At 45.7% G+C, this 23,709-nt stretch overlaps 1 protein-coding gene and 1 pseudogene across 1 annotated transcript; both read left to right on the forward strand.

The window, feature by feature from the left end:
* The first annotated feature begins 11,208 nt into the window (after nt 1–11,208).
* Nucleotides 11,209–13,784, forward strand: LOC131400898 (melanoma-associated antigen B3-like). Its single transcript, XM_058535704.1, has 2 exons — nt 11,209–11,254; nt 12,643–13,784. The coding sequence occupies exon 2, from the start codon at nt 12,693–12,695 to the stop codon at nt 13,782–13,784; it is 1,092 nt and encodes a 363-aa protein (XP_058391687.1). The 5' UTR covers nt 11,209–11,254; nt 12,643–12,692.
* A 902-nt stretch (nt 13,785–14,686) lies between these two features.
* LOC131400900 (melanoma-associated antigen B4-like) lies at nt 14,687–22,474 on the forward strand (annotated as a pseudogene).
* Nucleotides 22,475–23,709: the final 1,235 nt, after the last annotated feature.

Below are 23,709 nucleotides of genomic sequence, written 5' to 3' on the forward strand. Positions count from 1 at the left end.
GGAAATGTGAAAGAACGCCACACTAAAATAGTTGGGATCAGAAGATAGAGAGAGGGAAAGACAGAAAGTAAAAGGTGGTCAATTCTTGGTTTGCCTGACTCCATTTAGTCTTTGTTTTTGTAAATTTAAAAGACATATACCTGGATTTGCTTATGTGTTTTCAAGAATGTTCGAGCATATAAATCATAGTAAATCAGACCTCTTTGTTCATGGCTCTTATTTTATGCAAACATTAATTGAGCATCTGCTCTTTGGAAGTCTTCATGCTTGTACTGCGGATGTTGGGTCAAAGAAGACCTAGCCCCCGCCCATGCGATTATAGATTCTAGGAGAAGCTATCCTTATGGAAGAGGGTGAGATGCTCTCCAATTCGTAAAGAATAAGTGAAAAGGGTGAAGAGAGGGCAAAGAAAACACATTACTTAGTTTTCATTGCTAAGCAGAATTTTGGTTGATTGGGAGCGTTTTGTTTTCTTTTGTTTGCTGGAACGCTGCATAGTCTCTGATATCCAGTAAATTAAAAAAAAATAAATCGCTGGTAACGTCTGAGGTCAAGCTAATCAGACCAATTAAGTGCCACTTCCTAATGTCTCGGCATGAGACAGATGCTTTCCATACATTACGTATACGCCACCAGTCCTACAAGACAGGGCTCATCAAACTCGCTTCACAGCGGAGAGCCTGAGACTGGGAGAGTTAGAGTTTCGTAGTGTGCTAAAATTCATAGGACTAGTAAATGACAAGGCTGGGACTAGACTTCTGGTCTAAATTACTGTAGAGCCCACACTGTTTTACTCCTCCATCCCTGAGACACAGCCTGCATCTCTTATTTCAATTTTCCTCGCACTATTTCAAAATCTGTCCTAGGTGATAAAAAGAAGGGCCTTCTCCAAACAACTACTGGATTGGAATACATAGCCGGAGCACTAAGGATACCAAAATGATTGACGGGTATAGATAAATAAAGGAAAGAGACAATCCTTGGTGACAGTATGATCATCTACATTTGCAACGTTAGATAACCTCAAAAAATGAGGGGCTCTCAAAATCCTCCTGGACAATCTCTTTCCTGTAGAAAGTAAACCTGTCAGAACAGAAGTTACATGAGGGGCGGCCCGGTGGCACAAGCGGTTAAGTGCGTGTGCTCCGCTGCAGCGGCCCGGGGTTCGCCGGTTCGGATCCCGGGCCTGCACCGACGCACTGCTTGGCAAGCCGTACTGTGGCTGCGTCCCATATAAAGTGGATGAGGATGGGCATGGATGTTAGCCAAGGGCCAGTCTTCCTCACCAAAAAAAAAAAAGAACAAGAGGATAGGCAGATGTTAGCACAGGGCTGATCTCCTCACACACAAAAAAAAGAACTGAAGTTACGTGACAATCTTCATCTGGCTGATGAAGAGAAGGAATAGATCAATGTATTGTTTTCCCTGACAGCCCACCTCCTATCCTGAGACACCTGCCTTGTGCTACAGCTTCCCCATCTCACAAGACTTCTTGGAAAAGGATCCATTCTCTGCAAGGTTTGCAGAGCGGAAACTGCTCAAGAGGTTGCAGAGATGTGGAATTTACCAGGAAGCCTTTAATCCAAGAGACAGAGACCAAGAGGAGATCCCTATGTAGGAAGACTGGGGAGACCAACAGCCCAAAATATAAAGGGGTGGTCACGGGGACAGCAGTCTCACCAGTCCCATCTGTCTAAAACACAGAGGATCTCAGAGCCGTCAGGCTGAGCATGCCCTCATTGATTCTTCAGGCTTCTCAGGGGCAAAAAAGCCTTGGTCTAAGGGCAGAGTTCTCAGGTCAGGAGGGAAAGGCGTGTCAGTCTCTCCTACAAATGATGGTGACACATCTGAATGAGGATGATGGAAGGACCTAGCCATAACAGTAGGACTCCATAAAGTCCCATCCCAGGTGTAAGCCATGTGGGGTCCAGAGCAGCCTGGCTGCTTGTGACTAACACTGACATTTAACTCAGGTCCCAGGAAACTGAGGACTTTGTCGGAAGGCTATAGCCTCAGATCAGCTGAGAGTGGAGTCCCAGGAAGGGTGCAGGGTCCAAGTGCAGACCCTGCATGCAGACCTGGAGACCACTCAACCCACAACTGACAGGGGTGCACCTAACCCCTCCTCTACTGTTAGCCCTGGGTGGCACAGGCAAGAGCTGGCAGGCTCAAGTACCCCCTGACTTCTGCTTGGAGAGTCTCAAGGAGATGAGGGTCTTGGTTTATAGGCTGGCTCTTCGGCAGAGACGGGAATCCTAGGCCATGGCGGTGTCAAGGTAAAAATCCTCTGTGAAGAATAGGACAACCAACTACACCTTAACAGAGGTGTCCTTAGAAAGTCCTGCCCCTGTAGCTGGCCCTGGAGAGCCACAGGCAGAGCTTTCAGGCTCAAGTTACTCCTCATTGCCTGAGGGGGGCGGCCTCAGGGACTTCAAGTCCTTGGACTAATAGGGGAGGCCCCAGTCAGCAGATGAAGGACACCTGGTTCCTAACAGGAGTCAACATGATGACACTGAGTGACAATGAGAGGATCCCTCCCAGAAAGTGGGGGCCACACAGAGCCCTAGCCCTGTCGTCAGACAGACCATGTCACCTTGGCACGGTGACTGATAAGTCATACTGACTTCCACCCAGAGCATTTCATGGAAGAGAGGAACCTCATCAAACAGGGCAGCCACAGGTTAGCAGAGAGAGAACTTCCAGATTGAGCCAGGGGCCAAGGTAAGGACCCTGAAGGCGGAAAGAACCACCCACCTCATAGCAGTTAGTGGGGGCAGCACAGATTCCTTCCCTTCCTGTTATCTTTAGGAGAATATGGGCTCTTGTGGCCAGATGAGGTAAACATCACTGCTGCCTAAGGGGTATCAGGGAATTGGGGCCCTTAGTATGAGTGGATAAGCCTCAAGTCAAGATCAGGGCTATTTCCCGGTTGTAACAGGAGTCAGGGTGAGGACAGCGAGGAACGTGGGACCACACACCCCATATCAGCGGTGACCACACAGAATATTCCCTACCGTCAGCTCTAGGAGGCCCCGGGCAGAAATGTCAGGCAGAGGGGCCCATCAGTTCCCACTCAGGGGTAAGAAGGAAGTTAGGGGTTTGGTCTGAGAGTGGCAGTCCCATGTCAACAGAGGGAAGAATCTTAGTCCTGCCCAGGAGTCAAATTTAAGACCGTGAGTTGGGACCTTGAGTGGGACCATTCATCACAAGGCCTCAAGCTGCCTGCCATAGCTTTCGTTCTTCTGAGACTGTGGGCAGATGTGGGCAGATAAAGCCACACTTATTTCCCCTGTTGGATCGCAGGGAGGTGTGGGTCTTACTATCAAAAGCTAGGCCTCAGGTCAAGAAGGAGGGGAACCCCAGGCCCTGCCAGGAGTCAAATCGGGGAGCCTGAGTGAGGACTGAGGGGTCCGTTCATCCTTGAATAGACGAGACCAAAGACAGTCACGCCTCACCCTTTGATATCAGCTCTAGAAAGCTCAGGGCAGGGCTATCAGGTGAGGCTCCCCCTCACTTCTTTATATCAGGTCTAAGGGAGGCAAAATCTTTGGTTTGAAAGGGCAGCCACCAGTCTTCAGAAGGGAGGGACATGATACAGGCCAGGGACTGTAACAGGTGCTTTACATCCTACACATTCCACGAGTCCTAGCAGACAGGGCTTACCAAATTCACTGTCCAGATGAAGAGCCTGAGGCTGACATAGAATGGGAGTGCCAAATAACGTGCCAAGGTTCACATGGCTGGTAAGTGACAGGGAGGAAACTAGATGCTTGATTCGAGCTAGTCTAAAGTCTACACTCTTCCTCTCCTCCAAGCTTGAGGCTGACCTTGTGTCCCTTAATTCCCTTTTTTTCTCATGACTGCAAAATATATCCAAGCAACAACTAGAAACACTTCGTGGCCAAACTCCTAGAGTGGAATACATAGCCAGAGCAATAATAATACCAAAGTAAATGTGAGGTATGAATAAAGGGGAAAAAAAGAGAAAATGTTTGTTGATGATAAGATCATCTACATATGTGACTTCAGATAACCTTAAAAGATGAGGGACTCAAAAAAAATTTGACTCAGCCACTTCCTTATAAAAAGTAAATCTATTCGAACAGAAGTTACATGAGACCTTAAGTGTGGCTGGGGAAGAGAAGCAACAGATCAACAGGTTTTATTTCTCTTACAGCCAACCACCTGGGTCCCCTGATTTGAGCTGTGGATTTCCCATCTCTCATCACTCCTAGAACAGGGGTCCATTTTGTGCAAGGTGTGGAGTAGGGAAATGGCTCAAGATTTTTCAGCATTGTGGCATTTCTGAAGAAGCCTTTAATCAAAGTGACAGAGCCTATATGAGGACACCCACGGATTGAGACTGGGGAAAGCAACATCCCAGAATATTGGTTCTTACAAAGAGACCAACCCCTGACTGCCCTCAGACCTTGAAGGCTCCAGGCAGAGCTGTCAGGCTGAGCATCTCCTTACTTTTTTGTCACAGTTGTCAGGAAATTCAGAGCTTTGGTCTAAGGAGGGAAATCTCAGGTCAGTAGAGAGAGTTGTCAGATATAAATGTAAGGTCCCTAAAAAGAATGGAGGAAGAGCCCACCCAGAACACTGGGATCCCATCAAGTCCAGTTCCTGCTGTCAGCCTTTGGAGGTCCTGAATTTCATTGCAGGAGGAAGTATAAAGAGGCTTTGAGAGATGAGAAAGAGAGAGCCCGACCCGAGTTGCAGCCAGGCCTGGCACTACAGCCATGACCAGGGCACGTTCGCGGCTCGAGTCCAGCAGCACTCCCACATCTAGTGAAGCCTGCAGGAGAGGCTTCATCTTGTGGTTGAAAGAGAGGTCAACATTCTAAGTAGTTGGGCATCAGGGTGGAGCTGAGGGAAGGCATTGTATGTCTTCTTTTACTTCTTGCTCCTCCTGAGAAACTGGGTCATTTATCTGTTTTGGGTCTTGGTGCATTTTTTTTTTTTGGTACTTTTGGTAATTTTTTGGTACACGTTTTGGTAAAATACTGCTCCTTGTAATAGAAAGTTGACTCGACTTCAGTATCTGTGTTTATGAATAAGTATCACATATTTATTGCTGCTTCTCCAGCTAAGCATAAAAGTTTTGGTATTGTGTAAAAGAAGTTTAAAAACCTTGAATCTCTTTTTATGGTCTAAAACAAGGTAACATGTCAAGCCAAGAGGAATTTTCTTGCAAATGTGAATGAACACTATCATTGTTGGGATCAAGAAATATAGGAGAGGTCTTGGCTGAGTGGCATCGGCAAGGCAGTTGAATAGGAATTTCCAGCCCTCCATTCCCCACTGAAACACAGATTTCACAGATTTCACAATGATATAAGTAACAAAATATCTTTATGAGAGATCCAGACTCTAATTAAGAAGTTGCAATACGACAGCTGAGCACAAATCAGAAATCAACATCACTTGAAATGGCTGAGAAGAGCAATTTGACTTTACTGGCCTCAGCCCCTCCCTCAAGCTGGCACAGCTCAGCACTGAGAGAGATTGTGACTCCCCTCGAGGTGGGGGTAGTAAGGGGGGTGAATGTCCCATGTACCCAAATAGCTGGCAGAACTAACAAATGTATTCAGTAACATTGCAGGATAAAAAATCAGTGCACAAAACTCAGTTCTGTAGCTACACACTAACAACATACAATTTGAAAAAGAAATTAAGAAAATAATATCATTTATAGCAGTGTCAAAAAGAATAAAATACTTAAGAATAAGTTTAACCAAGGAGGTGAAAATTCTGTACACTGAAAACAGTAACACATCAATGGGAAAAACTGAAGAAGACACAAACAAAAGGAAAGGTATCCCATGTCCATGGATTGGAAGAATCAACATTGTTAAAATATCAATACTACTCAAAGTGATCTACAGATGCAATGCATTACTTCTCATAGTGCCAATGGAATTTTTCACAGAAATTGAAAAAAATCCTAAAATTTATGTGAAACCACAAAAGATCCCAAATAGCCAAAGTAATCTTGAGAAAGGGAAACAAAGATGGAGGCGTCACACTTTTTGACTTTGAACGATATTATACAGCTATCTTAGTCAAAACAGTGCTACGCTAGCGTGAAAACAGACACATAGACCAATGGAACAGAGTAGAACTCAGAAATAAACCCATGCATACATGGTCAAGTAATCTTTGACAAGGGCGCCAAGAATACACGATGGAGAAAGCACAGTCTCTTCAATAAACGGTGTTTGGAAAAACGAATGTCCACATGCAAAAGAATTAAACTGGTTGCTTATCTTACATCATACCCAAAAACTAATGTAAAATCGATTAAAGACTTAAAAATGAGACCTGAAACCATAAAACTCCAAGAAGAAAACAGAGAAAAAGCTCCTTGACATTGGTCTTGGCAATGACTTTTTGAATACAACAGAAGCTCAGGCAGGAAAAGCAAAAATAAAAAAGTGGGACTACATCCAACACAAAGCTTCTGTACAGCAATGAAAACAATCAACAAAATGAAAAGACAACATATAGAATGGGAGAAACAATTGCAAGCCATATATCTGGTAAGGTGTTAAGATCTAAATTCCATAAGAAACTCATATAATTCCATAGCATACAAACAAACAAATGAATAAATAAATAAATAACTCAATTTAAAAGTGAGCAAAGAAGCTGAATGTTTTTCTAAAGAGGATATACAGGTGGCCAACAGGTATATGAAAAGGTGCTCAACACCACTAATCATCAGGGAAATGCAAATCAAAACCACAATAAGATATCACCGCATACCTGTGAAGATAATTATTACCAAAAGACAAGAGCTATCAAGTGTTGTTGAGAGTATTAAGAAGAGGGAACCCTGGTACACCGTTGGTGGGAATGTCAATTGGTACAGTCATTATGGAAAACAGTTTGGAGGTTCCTCAAAAACTTACATGATTCAGTAATCTCACTTCTGAGCATACATCCAAAGGAAATGAAATCAGTACCTCAAAGAGATATCTGCACTCTTATGTTCATTGCACCATCATTCACAATAGCCAAGATATGGAAACAACTCAAATGTCCATCAACAGATAAATGGACAAAGAAAATGTCGTATACTGATACAATGGAATATTATTTAGCCTAAAAATGAAAGAAATCCTGTCATATGGGATAACGTGGATGAAGCTGGGAGACATTATTCTAAAGGAAATAAGCCAGTCACAGAAGGATAAATACTGCATGATTCCACTTATAGGAGCAATCTAAAATAGTCAAACACATAGAAAACACAGAATAGAACGGTGGTGACCATGGGCTGCGGTTAGTGAGAAACGAAAAGTTGCTGTTCAACTGGTATAGTTTCAGCTATGCAAGATGAATAACTTCGAGGGATCTGCTGTAAAACATTGTGCCTATATTTAACAATACTGACTGTGCATTTGAAAATTTATTGACAGTAGTTCTCATGTTAAGTGTTTTTACCACAACAATAAAATGTTGATTGTCTTGCTCTGTCCCCATGTGGAATGTTAGCTGATCAAGTGCAAGTATTTGGAAAAGATAACTCTTATGTACTGTTGGTGAATGCAAATTGGTTCAGCCACTATGGAAAACAGCATGGAAATTCCTCAAAAATTTAAAAATAGAACTACCATATGATTCAGCAATGCCACTTCTGGGTATATATCCAAAGGAATTGAAATCAGAATCTTGAAGAGATAGCTGCACTCCCGTGTTCATTGTAGCATTATTCACAATAGGCAAGACGAGGAAGCAACTTAAATGTCCATTGACGGATGAATGGATGAAAAAAATTTGGTATATACATACAGTGGAGTATTATTCAGTCTTAAAAAGAAGAAAACCTTGCAGTTGTCAACAACAGAGACGAACCTCGAGGACATTATGCTAAGTGAAAAAAGCCAGACACAAAGGACAAATACATGATACCACTTACATGAGGAATCTAAAATAGTCAAACTGATAGAAGCAGAATAGCATGGTGGTTGCCAGGGGCTAGGAAGAGCGGTAATGGGGAGGTATGGGTCAAAGGAAAGAAAGTTTCGCTTATATAAGGTGCATGGTCATGGAAATGCACTGTATAGCATAGAGCCTATAGTTAACAATACCACATTGGTTAACAATACCGCTTAAAAATTGTTGACGGGGTAGATGTTTTGTTAAATGTTCTTGTTCTCCCTCCCCCCCAAAATAATAAAGAAATAAAGAAGGCAGGAGAAATTTTGTGGAGGTAATGGATATGTTTATGGCCCAGATTGTGGTGATGTCTCCCAGGTATATACTTGTCTCAAAACACATCAAATTCTATACATTAAATGTGTACAGCTCTTTGCATGTCAATCATTCCTCAATAAAGTGGCTTTAAAAAAAAAAGAGCACATATTTTGTCTCATTTGAGATTGTAGTCTCAGCACAGTGCCTAGTATACAGGAGACACCTTATAAATATTTAGTCAATAAAGGATGAAAAGAAAGACTATAAATAAGAAGGAGATTTTCAATTCTTGGTTTGCCCAATCCCTTCTAGTGTTTTTTCTGTAAAACTAAAAGTTACATACCTGGATTTGCTTAGATTAATTGGGAACGTAAGAGAAAATAAATCCTAATGAATTAGGCCTCATACTCACTCTCTTCTTTATTTCTCAATAAAGAATGAGCTCTTTGGAAGGCTTCATGCTCTTACTGAGGATGCTTTCCAAAAAAAACCACAAAACGACAACAGCAACAAAACATGATCTAGCCCCTGCCCATTGAATTTTACAGTCTAGCAGCTGCTCTCATATCAAAAAGATGGTAAGATACTCTCTCTGACCTAAGGAACAAGTTAAAAGAAGGGGTGAAGAGCAGAGGAGGGTCCAGTTGAAAGCAGTCAAGCGTAAATGCCCCGAGGCCAGGCAGTGTGGAGACATAGGAACCTGAAAATCCTTCAGTGAGAGGTAATTTTAAGTGAAGTTGTATGATGGGCTAGATGAGGCTGTGGGAGCGGTGAGCAAGGGCCAGAACCCCAGGTGGAGGGCCTCAGAGATGAAAGACAGCCTGCAACGGAAAATTGTCCTTAACGTTTACTTTGGGATTATGTGTAAAGCAGCGAATATCTCCTCCTGGCTCAGGAACGGAAGGTGTCCTGTGGGCTTGTCCCAGTGCAGTTGAACACAGTCCACAAACCAGGTATGTTACACACATCATCACCAGGGAGTGTCTGAGAAATAAGGGTGATACTCCCTTGAGGTGGGATGCCCAGAATCCACTGGACTGGCACTCTTTACCTTGGGTTGGGGAGACAGAGACCACTCCATTAAAAGTGAATTCAACTAGATTATCTTGTGTGTGACTTGGCGAATTTTGGCAAGGTCTAGATTTCTGTTGGTAGTTAAATGAATGAAAATAATGGTGATTTAGATGGAAGGGCAGCTGAGGTAGGAAAGATATTGAGCATTGAGAAAAATTCTTAGAACACTGAAAACACCCAGCTGGGAAAGACTCTCCCACAAACGCATTCTATATTCCATCATCTGATGAGGTTATATTATATAATTGTCCTTGCTAAGCAACGTTTTGGTTGATTGCGATTTCCCTGTCTTGGAGTTTGGTAATGTGCCCGAGTTCACAGGACTAGTAAGTGAGAGAGCAGGGAGTAGACTCCTGGTCTGACTTCCTCTGGAGCCCACACTGTTCATTCCACTCCTCTCTGCCTAAAGCAAACTTTGTGTTCCTTAATACTCCAAAATGTATCTCAGGGGATAAAAAGAAGGATTCTGTGCCCAAAGCACTGGATTGGAACACATAGCCAAAGCAAGTAAGAATACCACAGTAAATGAAAATCATGAATAAAGAGGAGAAACAGATAATCTTCAGTGACAACATGATCATCTACACATGAGGTCAGATAACCTCAAAATCAGAGGATCACAAAACCATCCTGGACAGCTCCTTCCCATTAGGAAGGAAATCCCTTAAAACAGAAGTCACATAAGAGGCTAACTCTGACTATTGAAAAGAAAGACAGATCAGCGTCATTTTTCTCTGACACTCCACCCCTGTCCTGGGCCCCCTACCTTACATTGCAGTTTCCCCATCTCACACCAAGTCTGGGACACGAACCTGCAAGGTTTGCATTAGGAACCCTGCTCAAGAGTTGGCAGGGACATGGTGTTTCCCACGTATCCATTAATCCAAGAGACAGGAGACAAAATGAGGACCCCAAAATATAGGGGGTCATTCAAAGACCTGCCCCAACCTGCTCTCAGACCTAGAATGCCCAGGCAGGTCAGTCAGAATGGGCATCCCCTCTTGCACTCCTCATAGTGCTCAGCGAGGGCAAACTCTTGGCCTAAGGAGAGTGGCCTCAGTTCAGTAGAGAGGACCAAAGGTTGGAGAGATATTAAGCTGAAGACACTGCATGAGGAAGGTGGGGACCACTGACTCCAGAACAGTCATGCTCCACAGAGACTCTACTCTGCTGTCACCCTCTCAGGACCCAAATGTCCCTGGCCTGAAGTGGCTCACTCTAACCTTCACCCAGGAGGTCTCGGGAAGAAAGGGACCTTGATCCGAGCAGAGTAACCTCATGTCAGGGAGAGTGCAGGCCCAAGACTGGCGAAGAGCAAAGTGAGATCCCTGAGCGAGGAAAAGGGAGCACTAAACCCACAAATGAGGGGCCTTTACAGACCCCTGCCTGTATTCTTAAACGTGAAAGGCCCAGGCAGAGCTATAAGGCTGAGAAGCCGGCTCATTGCGGCCTGGCAGATCTCAGGGAGGGAAGGGACTTGTCTATCGAAGGACTAGGGTACTTGTTGTGCAGGCGGAGGAGTCTCAGGCATAGCCAGAGGCAAGATTAAGCCCCTCCGTGCAGGTGACAGGACCTCTCCCCAAAGAGCCAGGCTCGCAGAGTCCCGCCCCTCTGCTCAGGACTGGGAGGCGCCAGGCAGATGGCAGGCGCAGTCAGAAGCAGTGCGCCCTGACTTCCCACTGGGGACTGAGGAAGCCGAGGGCTTTGTTTGGGGTCGGGACTCGGGCCAGTAGAGGGAGGAGTCCCGGGCTCTGATAGGTTCCGAGCTGGCACCCTGAGTGAGGGGCTCGGGACCACCGACAGCTAAACGACGGGGTTCCACAGAGCCCTGCCCCCAGCCGTCGGCCCTCGGAGAACCCCCTGGGCAGCCATGGCCAGATGTGACTCACCTCCACCTCCCCGACTTCCCGTTTGGGACGCGAGGAACTCACCGGTGGCCACAGGTTTGCTGATCTGCGGGTGGATTCCGGGAACTGAGGTGAGAACCTCAATGTGGACTGAAGGGACGTCTCCCCGTCCCATAACAAAGGTGGCCCCTCAAACTACCGCCCCTGTGATCGATAGGCAGTGACAGGTCCGGCAGAGCTATCAGGAAGAGATCTGCCTGGAAAGTCTGAGGAAGGGCAGGGCCTTGGTCTAAAAGAGGAACCCTGGTCCAAAGATGGAAGATACTTAGGCCCTAACAGCAGTGAAGGCCAGGGCCCTGAGTGCTAATTAACCCAATTAGGGGTGGCAACACAAAACAACCCCCATACCTATTGCTAGGAGGCTCCAGGCAGGGGAGTCATATATGGAGGACCCCGACTTTCCCCTCTAGGGACTCAGGGAATTGAGGGCTTTGCTCTGAGGCTTGACTACCCGGGTTACTGGTGGGGAGGAGTCCTAAGTCCTACCCAGCGTTAAGGTCAGAGATCTGAGTGAGGACTAAGGGGAACACCAACTCTAGGAAAGTGGGGTCTCATAAATTCTGCCCCTTCTCTCAGCCCTGTGGAAACCCAGAATATCTGTGAAGCCGAGGCACGCCCCTCATTTCTGGCTGCAGACTTTCAGAGAGGTGAGGGTGTTGGATAATTGAGCGGCCTCAATTCTGCAGAGGGAGGAGACTCAGGGCTTCATAGGAATCAGGGTGAGGGCCCTGAATTAAGACTGATGGTACCACTCACCCCCAAAAGAGGAGAAAACAGAAAGTCCCGCCCTCCTTGCTTGCAGCACTGAGGAGACCAGACATGGAAGTCAGGTGTATGTGAACACTCCTTTCCTTTGGAAGGCATCAGGTTGGTGAGAGCCTTTGTTTGAAGGGAAGGACATCAGATCAGCAGAGGCAAGTGTCCCAGGCCCTACCTAGAGCCAAAGCAAGGACCCTGAATGAGGACTGAGAACCCCAAAGAGCCCAGGACAGAGAGTCCCATAGAGCCGTCAGCAGTGGGTGCCCCCTGGCAGGGGTGGTGGCTGAGGTACGCCTTCACTTCCTTTTAAGGCATCCGAAGAAATGAAGACCTGGGTTTAGATGTAAATGTAAAGCAGCACAGAAGAGGGGGCCCAGGCCCTGCCGAAGTTGATGTGATGGTCTTGAATGTGAACTGAGAGGACCCCACATCCCAGAGTAGAGTGGGCTCCACGCGGACTAGACCTGCCCGCCGCTGCTCTCAGCCCCAGTAAGCACCAGGCAGAGCTGGAAGGCGAGAGCCTGAGGCTCAGTTTACTTATTTCCCCAGGTTTCTCAGCGGTTGATCAGAACAGGAGCCCTGTGGGTTCCTAGAGCAGTGCCCTCAAGGAAACCTGAAGAGGCAGCCGTCTTCAAGTCGAGGTGTTCTCTTCCTGCTGAAGGTGCTCACACCCTCTTATCCTCTCTCCTCTCTTGCCCAGATCACCTGCTGTCTTACCCGCTCTCCTGCCTGCTGTGCCTGATCACAGTCATGCTGCCTGGGGGGCAGAAGAGGAAGCTCCACACCCTCTCAGAAGAGAAACGCCACCAGGACCGAGGTGGGACCCAGGCGCCAAAGGGTGCTCAGGCCCCGGCAACCAAGCAGGAAGCTTTCCCCTCCTCGTCCCCTCCTCCTTTTGGTGTTATTACCCCTCAGGGAAAGCCTGGTGCTAGCTCCCGTAGCCCTCTCGACTGGCCTCAGAGAGCTCTACCCAGCACCACTACGTCTGCAGGTGTTTCTCGCACAAGATCACGTGAAGGAGCCAACTGCAAAATTGAGAAGAAACGAAGTTCCTGCGAGGCCCCACTCTCCATTGTGCAGTCTCCAAGAGACCCTCTGAGCAAGATGACGGGTATGTTGGTGCAGTTTGTGATGCACATGTACAAAAGGAAAAAGCCCATTATGAAAGCAGATATGCTGAAGATTGTCAATAAAAAGTACAAAAATCGCTTCCTTGAGATCCTCCAAAGAGCTTCTTTCAGTATGGAGGTGGTATTTGGTGTTGACTTAAGGGAAGTAGATTCTACCAAGCGTTCCTATATCCTTGTCAACAAAATGGACCTTCCCAACAATGGGACCGTGAACCGTGGCAGGGGCTTTCCCAAGACCGGTCTCCTAATGAATCTCCTGGGTGTGATCTTCATGAAGGGCAACTGCGCCACTGAGGAGGACATCTGGAAATTCCTGAATAAGATGAGGGTATACGCTGGGAAGAGGCACTTCATATTTGGGGAGCCCAAGAAGCTCATCACCCAAGATTTGGTGAAGCTTAAGTACTTGGTATACCAGCAGGTGCCCCACAGTGACCCTCCGTGCTATGAATTCCTGTGGGGCCCAAGAGCCCACGCTGAAACCAGCAAGATGAAAGTCCTGGAGTTTTGGGCCAAGATTAATCATACAGTCCCCAGTGCCTTCCAGTCTTGTTATAAAGAGGCTTTGAAAGAAGAGGAAGAGAGAGCCCAAGCCACAGTTACACTAAGGGCTGACACCAGTGCCATGGCCAGTGTATGTTCCGGGCCATGTCTAGCAGCTCCTCCCACATCCAGTGAAGTTGAGGCAGAGAGCGGTCAGTGTTCCATGTAGTGGAGGGCTGGGTGTGACTGAGGGAACACAGTGTATAATATCTGTGTGTTCCTGTTCTATGTGGGTACTTCGGAGATTTACCTGTATTTTTCGCCACTTTTCAAATGTTGTTACTTCTCAGTGAAGTTTTATCCAGCATTATAATCTAAGTTTATGAATTATATTGGTCACACTGATTGTTATTTGTCAGGTTTAAGAGTAAGAGTTGTGCTGTTTTGTGACATGAATTGGGATAACTTCCATCTTATTTAGTAATCTGGTGCAAGCTAACCTGGCACTGGAATATGCATTTCCTCGAAAATGTGAAAAAAATTAGGCAGTAAAGTATATGCAATCAAGACAGAGAAAAAGCATAAGATGGTCAACATGTGGCTTCCTAATCCCTTTTACTGTGTTTTTATGAAATTATAAATAACAGTATGTGCCTGACTAATGTAAGAATATAGAATTAAATCATAATAAATGAAACCCCACGCTCACAGGTTCATTTATTCTGCAAACATTAATTGAGCATCTACTCTTAGAAGGCTCCGTGCTAGTACTGGGAGAGCTGAGAAAAAGAAGACCTAGCCATAAAATTATAGAGTCGAGAAGCAGCTGCCCTGTAAGGAAAATGCTGATATACACTCGAGGGCCAAAAGGACAAATGAAAAGACGGGATAGGAAAGGAGAGAGGTGGTCCTAGATGAGAGCAGTCAACTGTAAATTCCCTGAAGCAAGGGAGTGTTGGGCCTTGGGAAAATAAAAGGCCCTCGATGGGAGGCAATTCTGAGTTAGCGGCATGGTTGGCTAGATGAGGCTGTGATCATTGTGAGCAGGGGCCAGACCCTCAGATGGTGGACCCCATAGTTGAAAGACTAAGCCTGGAATGGGAAACCACCCTTAACAATTACTTTGAGATCATGGATAAACCAGAGAGGAGTCAACTGGTGCAGGGATGGAGCGAGTCCTGTGCTCTCGTCCTGGTGCAGGTGAACACAGTGTGCAAATTAGGTGTTTTGTTCACGTCGTCTCCAGGGAGTTTCTCAGAAATAAGGGTGATATGGGTTTCCCCTGCTCTCTGAAACAGCGTTCCTATGGAACCTTTCACAAGCTGAAATGATGTAAAGTGAAGAAACAATTACCATTGACGTATACGGGAAAAATTTTTGAGCGTTCCCAGACCCAGAAAATAACCTACCAAATCGTACCAAATTACACATAAAACCTAAAATAAGACCAACATACAGTAAAAGCAGGAATGATCAGATAAATACACAGCCTTGATGAAGTAGAAATACCGTGTGTACAGTGATGTTTCACTTACCAGCGTCGGGAAGACAGCAGGCACCCTGGAAGGCTGAGAGGTGGTGGAGGTGATGATGGTGTGTTAGGCTGAGTCGTTGGAGGTCGAGGTGGTGGGATGTACGGGAGACTGGGCTGTAGGAGACAGAGGAAGATGGTCACCTGTTAACATCTCATCGTCGTCTGAGTCCATCAGGGCAGGGAAGTCACTAAGGTCTACCCCTTCTTCTATGTCTGCCTGCCTCGAAGCTGAAGGTCGAGTTTCATCATACGAATACCACAGTATGCTTGACTGCTTAGCCTCTCTAGTGGCTTGCGGCAAAACAAATGCTGAATGCTGTTTGCACTTTTTACCGTTTCTTGTAAAAGCAAAAATCCTCTTTAGATCTCTTTCACTTAGTGAAAACAGGTACCAGTGTAGGTCGTTCCTAAAAGAGAAGTCGTGTCAAGTGAAGTTTTGGACTGTGGGGGAAACTTGTGCTTCCCTGAGGGGGCATGTCCAGAATCCACTGGACTGGCACTCTTTGCCCTGGGTTGGGGGAGCCAGGATTCACTCCATTAAAAAGTCCTTCAAATTATGAACGTAATTTGGCAAACTCTAGGCAAGGTCTAGATTTTTGTGCACGTTGAAATGAATGAAAGTAGGAGTGGTTTAGAAAGAAGGGCAGCTGAGAGGGAGGTAAGATTTTGGTCCTTGAAACATATTGTAGGATCTTTGTGCTGCATCCACCGAGGAAGTCCAACTCACACCGATGCTGAATGACAGACTCTAACGGGGAGATATTACTTCGAGTTCCTTGCTAAGCGGCATTTTGCCTGATAGGGTTTTCTTTGTCCTAGAGCACTGTATATTTTCTGATCTCCGGGACTAAACATTGAATCTCAGTGTAGTAGATTGAGACTCCAGGGGCAAATTAATCATAGTAAGAAGTGGCATTCTTGAAAGTCTCAATACAAGCCAGGCAACGCGCCAGGCATTTTACATGCATCATATACGTTGCACCAATCCCCAAGACAGAGCTTATGAAACCCATTTCACAGAGGAAAAGACTGAGGCTCACAGAGTTTGGTAATGTGCCCAATTTCACACGGCTGTTAAGTAACAGGGTTGGAACTAGACCCCTGGCCTGAATTAGCCCAAAGGCCTCGTTTTTCCGCTCCTCCCAGCCTGAGGCCAACTTTGTATTCCTTAATTCATCTTTCTTCTCACTACTCCAAAATGTATCTCAAGTGATAAAAAGAAGGGCCATGTGCCCAAAACACTGCATTGCAATGCATAACCAGAGCAATAAGCATAACAAAACAATTGAGAAGTGAATAAAGAAGAGAAAGATAACATTCCGTGACAATTTGATCACCTATATATCCAAAGTCAGATAACCTCAAAAGATCAGAGGCTCACAAAACCATTCTGGGCAGCCCCTTCCGCAGGAATTACACAACAAGCTAAGTCTGGCTAGTAAACAGAAGGAATAGGTCAACGTATTCTTTTTTCTCTGACAGCATATCTGTCCTGGGGTCTCTGCCTTGTGTTACAGCTTCTCTATCTCATATCTGAAGGGACCAAGTCCCTGAAGGGTTTGCAATAGGGAAACTGGTCAAGAGTTTGCAGGCATGTGGCCTTTCCCAGGAAGCCTTTAGTCGAGAAACAGGAGCCATGATGAAGATCCCCTCATAGGAGGCCTGGGGAGAGCAACACAGCAGGCAAAGTTGTCTGCCTGAGCGCCCCCTCACTTATTCTTCACGGTTCTTGGGGCTTGTGAGTCCTGCTGTAGGAGGATGACTTCAGGTCAGTAGAGCGAGCAGTCCCAGTCTCTGACATCTGTGCAGGTGAGGCCCCTGAATGAGGAGGTGAGGAAGCACACACCCAGAACTGGCCCATAGACTCCTGACCCTGCTATCAGCCCTAGGAGTCCCCAAACAGCCTTGGTGGGGTGTGACTGGACCTGATTCCCAGTTACGAGGTTAAGAAGGTGAAGACTTTGGTCTGGGGTTGACTGAATCAGGTCAGTAGAGGTAGGATTTCCAAGGTGTGCCACGAGGAAGCTGAGTAAACTGAAGGGTTCAGAGACCACCACACCCATAAAGTGGAGACCCCACAGAATCTTGCCTGTTGTCATGAGAGATGCAGGCATAAATGTCAGGCAGAGACAGCCTCACATCCTTCTCAGGGGCAACAGAGAAGTAAGGGTCTTGGTCTGAGGGGAGAGGTCTCAGGTCAGCAGAGGGAAGTAACTTAGGCCTTCACATGAGTCAGATTTAGGGTACTGAGTTGGAACGCTGAGTAGGATCACCATCACAGGGCCTCAAGCCGCCTGCCACAGCTGTCATTCACAGGAGACCATGGCAGGTGGGGCCAAATAAGGCTACCCTCACCTCTTCCTGTTGGATCTCAGGGAAGTGTGAGCCTTTCCCTGAGGAAACATCCTCAGGTCAAGAAAGAGGAGAGCCTCAGGCTCTGCCAGGGGGTAAATCAAGGAAACTGAGTGAGAAGTGAGGGGACCACTCACTCCTGAATAGAGAGGAAAGCAAAGAGTCTGGCCCTGCCCCTGCACTCAAGGCTTAACTCCCCAGGGCAGAGTGTGAGGCTGAGTCCTCCATCACGTTTTCTTAATTGACCCTATTTCTTTTTATTTTTTGCTGAGGAAGCTTCACCCTGAGCTAACATCTGCTGCCAGTCTTCCTCTCTTTGTAAGTGAGCCACCGCCACAGCATGGCTACTGACAGACGAGTCGTGTAGTTCTGCGCCCAGGAACAGACCCCGAGCTGCTGAAGCAGAGCTTGCCACATTTAACCCCTAGGCCACTGGGGCTGGCCCTTAATTGACTTTAATTTTTAGAGAAGTTTTAGGTTCACAGAAAAATTGAGCATAACGTACAGAGAGCTCCCATATATCCTCTTCCCCAACACAGGCTCCTCTACTATCAACATTCCACACCAGAGTGGTACATTTTCTACAATCTAATGAACCTACATTGACGCATCATCAGCAAGCAAAGTCCATAGTCACATTAAGCTTCATTCCTGGTGTTGTACATTTTGTGCGACTTGGCAAATGTGTGATGACTTTGATCTACCATTATGGTGTCATTCCACTGCAAATCCACCCTGCTCTGCCAACCACTCCTCCCTCTCCACGAGCCCCTTTCAACCACTGATCTTTTTACTTCTTCTATAGTTTTGCCTTTTCCTGAATGTCATAGAGTTGGAATCATGCAGTATGTAGCCTTTTCAGATTGGCTTGTTTCACTTAGGAATATACATCTAAGGTTCCTCCATGTCTTTTCATGGCTAGATAGCTCATTTCCTTTTAGCACTGTATAATATTCCATTGTCAAGAGGTACCATGGTTTATTTATCCATTTGCCTGCTGAAGGACTGTTTCATTGCTTTCACGTTTTGGCAACTAGGACTAAAGCTGCTATAACCCTCCACGCAGGGTTTTCTGAGTATATAAGTTTTCAGTTCACTTGGGTAAATACCAAGGAACAGGATTGCTGGATCATATAGTAAGATAATGTTTAGTTGGGAGTTTTTTAAACCACTTTATTGAGGTATGATTGACAGACAAAAAGCTGTACATAGTTAACGTACAAATTGATGAGTTTGTAGATAAGTATGCACCCATGAAACTATCACCACAATTTAAGCCATAAACATACCCATCACCTCCAAGTTCCTCCCACCCATTTTTGCTGAGGGAGACTCGCCCTTAGCTAACATCTGTTGCCAATCTGCCTCTATTGGGTATGTGAGCCACCATCACAGCATGGCCACTGATTGACGAATGGTGTAGGTCCACGCCCGAGAACCAAACCCAGGCTGCCGAAGCGGAGCATGCCAAACTTAACCACTAGGCCATGGGGCTTGACCTGCTCCCAACCTTCTTATTTATTTATTTGTGATAAGAACATTTAGCATAATATCTATCCTTTTAGCAAATTTTAAGTATACAGTACAGTATTGTTAACTATAGGCCCTATGCTGTACAGTCGATCTCAGGGACTTCTTTACCTTCTATAAAGCTTCCTCCTTTTTAAGGCTGAATGATAGTCTTGTTGTATGCCTATTCCACATTTTCTTTATCCATTTGTCCATCAGAGGACATTTAGGCTGCTTCCATGTCTTGGCTACTGTGACTAATACTGCAGTGAACAAGGAAATGCAGGTAGTGCTTCAAAATCCTGATTACTGTTCCTTTGGCTCTATACTCACAAGTGTGATTGCTGATTCATGTGGTAGTTCTACTTTTAATTTTTTGAAGAACCTCCACACTGTTGTCCATAGTGGCTGTACCAACTTACATCCCCACCAACAGTATAGAATCTGTTTAGTTTAGTAAGAATCTCCCAAACCGTCTTCCAAAGCGTCTGTACCATTTTGCATCCCCACCAGTAATGAGTGAGAGTTCCTGTTGCTCCATGTCCTCACCAGCATTGGTTGTTGTCCATGCTTTGGATTTTCGCCGTTTTAAAAGGGACGCGGTGGTGTCTGGTTATTTTGTTTTGCAATTCTCTAATGACGTATGATGCTGAGCATCTTTTCATATGCTTACTGGTCATTTGTATGTCTTCTTTGGTGAGATATCTGTTCTTATCCTTTGCCCATTTTTGATTACGCTGTTGGTTTTCTTCTTGTTGAGTTTGAAGAGTTCTTTGTAGATTTTGGATAACAGCTTTCATCAGATATGTCTTTTGCAAATATGTTCTCCCAGCCTTAGGCTCACCTTCCTGTTCTCTTTTTTAAAATTTATTTCATATAATTTTTCATTTTACTTTATTTTATTTCGTTAACTTTCTAACAAGGTCACATTGGTTTGTATCATTATATGAATTGGATGTGTACATCATTATATTTCAACTTCTGTATAGACGGCATCATGTTCACCACCAAAAGTCTACTTTCTGTCCGTCACCATACATAGGTGCCCCTTTGCCCCTTTTGACCTCCCCCCACCCCCTTCCCCTCTGGTAACTGCCAATCTGTTCTCTAAAGCTATGTGTTTGTTCGTTTTTTCTCTGTTTTTTTTTTATCTTCTACATGTGAGTGAAATCATACGATATTTGTCTTTCTCCATCTGACTGATTTCACTTAGCATAATATCCTCAAAGTCCAGCCCTGTGGTCACAAATGGAAACATTTCATCTTTTTTATGGCTGAGTAGTATTCCATTGTCTGTGTATATATACATATGTATATATTTATATCGCATCTTCTTTATCTATTCATCTGTCAATGCACACTTAGGTTGTTTCCAAGTCTTGGCTATTCTGAATAACGCTGCAATGAACATAAGGCTGCATATATTTTTTCAAATTAGTGTTTTCATGTTCTTTCCATAAATATGCAGAAGTAAAATAGCTTGATGGTGTATTTCACAGAGCAGACATCTTTTTTTTAGCTTTTTTTTTCTTTTTTTTTCTTTTTGGCGGGGACAGATTCGCCCTAAGCTAACATCTATTGCCATTCTTCCCCTGTTATTTTTTCCCCACCAAAGCCCCAGTGCAGTGTTGTATATCCTGGTTGTAAGTACTTCTAGTTCTTTTCTGTGAGCTGCCGAGGCAGCATGGCAACTGACAGATGGATGGTGTGGTTCGATGACTGGGAAATGTACCCGGGCCGCTGAAGCAGTGAGAGTGCCAAACTTTAAGCACTAGGCCATCAGGGCTGGATCCAGAAGTTTTAATTTTAACAAAGTCCAGATTATCGATGATTCCTTTCATGGAGCCCCATCACCTTTTATATCAGGTCTAGAGGAGGTGAGATCCTTGGTCTGAAGGTTCAGTCACCAGTCAGGAGAAGGGAAGGTCCACGACCCTGCATGCTGTCCAAATGAGGACTCTGAATGAGAACTGAGGACCTAACAAGCTCAAGACAGAGAGCTCCCCACAGAGCTGTAAGCAGTGGCTGCCCCCTGTAAGCGTGGTGGCCAAGGTGCCCCTCTCACTTTCTTCTCATGGGTCCCAGGGAGCTTGGAGGTGTCAATTTCAGTGTAGCAGAGGGTCTAGGTTTGAGGTCTTGCCAAGAGTTGTCATGATAATCTTGAAGGTAAACATAGAAACTCCTGGGCACTCCAGAACACAAGTGGCCCCACTGCTAGCCATGCTGTCACCCTACTCAGTGAAAGACAGGGCTGGCAGTCTGCAGCCGAAGGCTCACTCTGTCTCCACTAGGTTCTCAGAGACAGAATGACCAGGAGAACAAGAGCCTGTGGGTTCCTAGAGAGTATCCTCAAGAAAACCTGCAGAAGTGGCCTTGGTTAAAGCCAAGGTGGAATCTCCCTGCTTAAGGTGCTCTCACCATCTCATTCTCCTTCCTTCAGGTGCTGGCATCACCTGCTCTCCTGCCTGCTGCACCTGATCACACAATCATCATTCCTTGACGTCAGAAGTGTCAGCTCCATGACTGTGAGAAATGCCACCAGGCCAGGGGCAAGACCCAGGAACTCAAGGGTGCTCAGGCCACTGCAGCACAGAAGAGTCTCCTTTCTCCTCCTCTCTTGTTTTGGAGATGCTCCCTTGGACTCCCTTATAGCTGGCATGTCTAGAAGCCTCAGAGATCCCCATCCACCGTCACTACTTCTGCAGCTATTTCATGCACGAGGCGTGAAAAAGCTGTCAAGAGCTCACATGAGAAAGCGCAGCTTGCTCTAAAGCCCCAACCTCCACTGAGGGCTCGCTGAAAGATCTTCTAACCAGGAAGGCAGGGATGTTGGTGCAGTTCCTGCTGTATAAGTATAAAATGAAGGAGCCCATCACACAGGCAGCACTGCTGAAGGCTGTCAACAAAATTACAGGAAGCACTTCCCTGAGATCTTCAGGAGAGCCTCTGAGCACATGGAGCTGGTCTTTGGCCTAGAATTGAAGGAAGTCAAGCCCAGTACTCGTTCCTATAGCCTTGTCAGCAAGCTAGTCCTCACCAGTGATGGGAGTCTGAACAGTGGCAGGACACTTCCTAAGAATGGCCTTCTGATGCCTCTCCTGTGTGTCATCTTCTTGAATGGCAGCCGTGCCTCCGAGAGGAGATCTGAAAATTCCTGAATCTTTTGCACATCTATGGTAGAAGTAGGCACTTCATCTTCGGGGAGCCCAGGAAGGTCATCACCCAGGAATAGCTCCAGCAAAAGTACTTAGAGTATCAGCAGGTGACCAACAGTGATCCTCCACGCTGTGAATTCCTGTGGCGCCCAAGACTCCACACTGAAACCAGCAAAAGAAAGTTCTGGAGTTTTTGCCAAGGTCAATGGTACCATCCCCAGTGCCTTCTCATCCCATTATGAAGAGGCTTTGAGAGATGGGGAGGAGAGAGCCGAGCCAGAGCTGCAGCCAGGGCTGCCGCTACTGCCAAGGCCAGTGGACGAACCAGGGCCACATCCAACTGCTACTGTCACCCCAAGTGAGGTCTGAGGCAAAGTCTTCACCTTGTGGTTAAAGAAAGCGCTCAATCTTCCTACTAGTGGAGGGCCAAGGTGAGGCTTGTGGGAACACAGTGTATAACATATTTGCATTCCTGTACAACACGTGTAAGTTGGAGATTTGCTTTCTTTTCCCTATTGTTAAGTGTTGTTCCTTTCAATTAAAGATTTTTTTACCTTCAGACTCCAAGTTTATGAACGACATGGATCATACTGATGAACATACATACAACTTGATAAACTCCAATAAATGATTGGAGTTGATTGGGGTTGAAAACTAAGCCTTTTGGTATTATGTAAAACTAATTGAAACTCCTTGAATTGCTTCTTTGTCATTCAGAACTAGATAATGAGACATTTGAATATGGATATTTGTGAAAAAGGAAATTACCCCACAGTAAAGTCTGTGTGATCATGAGATAGACAAAAAAGTGTAAAAAGTAGTCAATTCTTGGTTTGTTTTATTCCTTTTAGTCTTTCAGTGTGAAACTGAAGTCTATGTACCTGGATTGGCCTAGTTTATTCAAGAATGTAGGAGACGTTAAATCATAACAAATTTGCCTTCTTGCACACTTGCTCTTTAATTGTGCAAATATTAATTTAGCATCTGCTCTTTAGAAGGCTCCTGGCTAGTACTGGGGATGGTATGAATAATAGACCCAACCCCTGCCTATAGAAATGTGGAGTCTAAGAGTAGCTCTCATATAAAGCAGGGGGTGAGTTACTCCCTAAGATCTAAAGGAGCAGTCAAAACAAGGGGTGAGAAGTGGGGAGGGGGCTCCAGATGAGGAGTCTGGTGTAAACGCCCTGAGGCAAGGCAGTTGGAGAGTGGGAAACAGAAAGTCCAGCGGTGGGAGGTAATTTTAAGTTAGGCTCTATGGTGGGCCAGATGAGGCTGTGAAAACAGTGAACAGGAGCCAGACCCTCGCACGGTGGGTCTCAGAGTTGAAAGACTTAAGCCTGGAATGGTAAACTGTTCTTAAGAGTTACTACGGGATTGTGAGAAAATCAAGGAGAATCTCCACCTGGGGCAGGGATGGAACATGTCTTGCGCTCCTGTCCCAGTGCAGGGGAACACAGAGCACAAACCAGGTGTTTTATGCACATTATCTCCAGGAAGTTTCCGAGAAACAAGGGTGATACTCTTTTCACGTTGGAAACTCAGAAGCCACTGGGCTGGCACTCTTTGCTGTGGGTCGGGGAGTCAGAGCCCATTCAAATAAAGGG

This window comes from Diceros bicornis, chromosome X (genome assembly GCF_020826845.1).
Source record: "Diceros bicornis minor isolate mBicDic1 chromosome X, mDicBic1.mat.cur, whole genome shotgun sequence".
Classification (NCBI taxonomy): domain Eukaryota; kingdom Metazoa; phylum Chordata; class Mammalia; order Perissodactyla; family Rhinocerotidae; genus Diceros; species Diceros bicornis.

Coding starts and splice junctions, on each gene's coding strand:
- LOC131400898 (XM_058535704.1), top strand. CDS start 12,693: ATGCTGCCTGGGGGGCAGAAGAGGAAGCTCCACACCCTCTCAGAAGAG.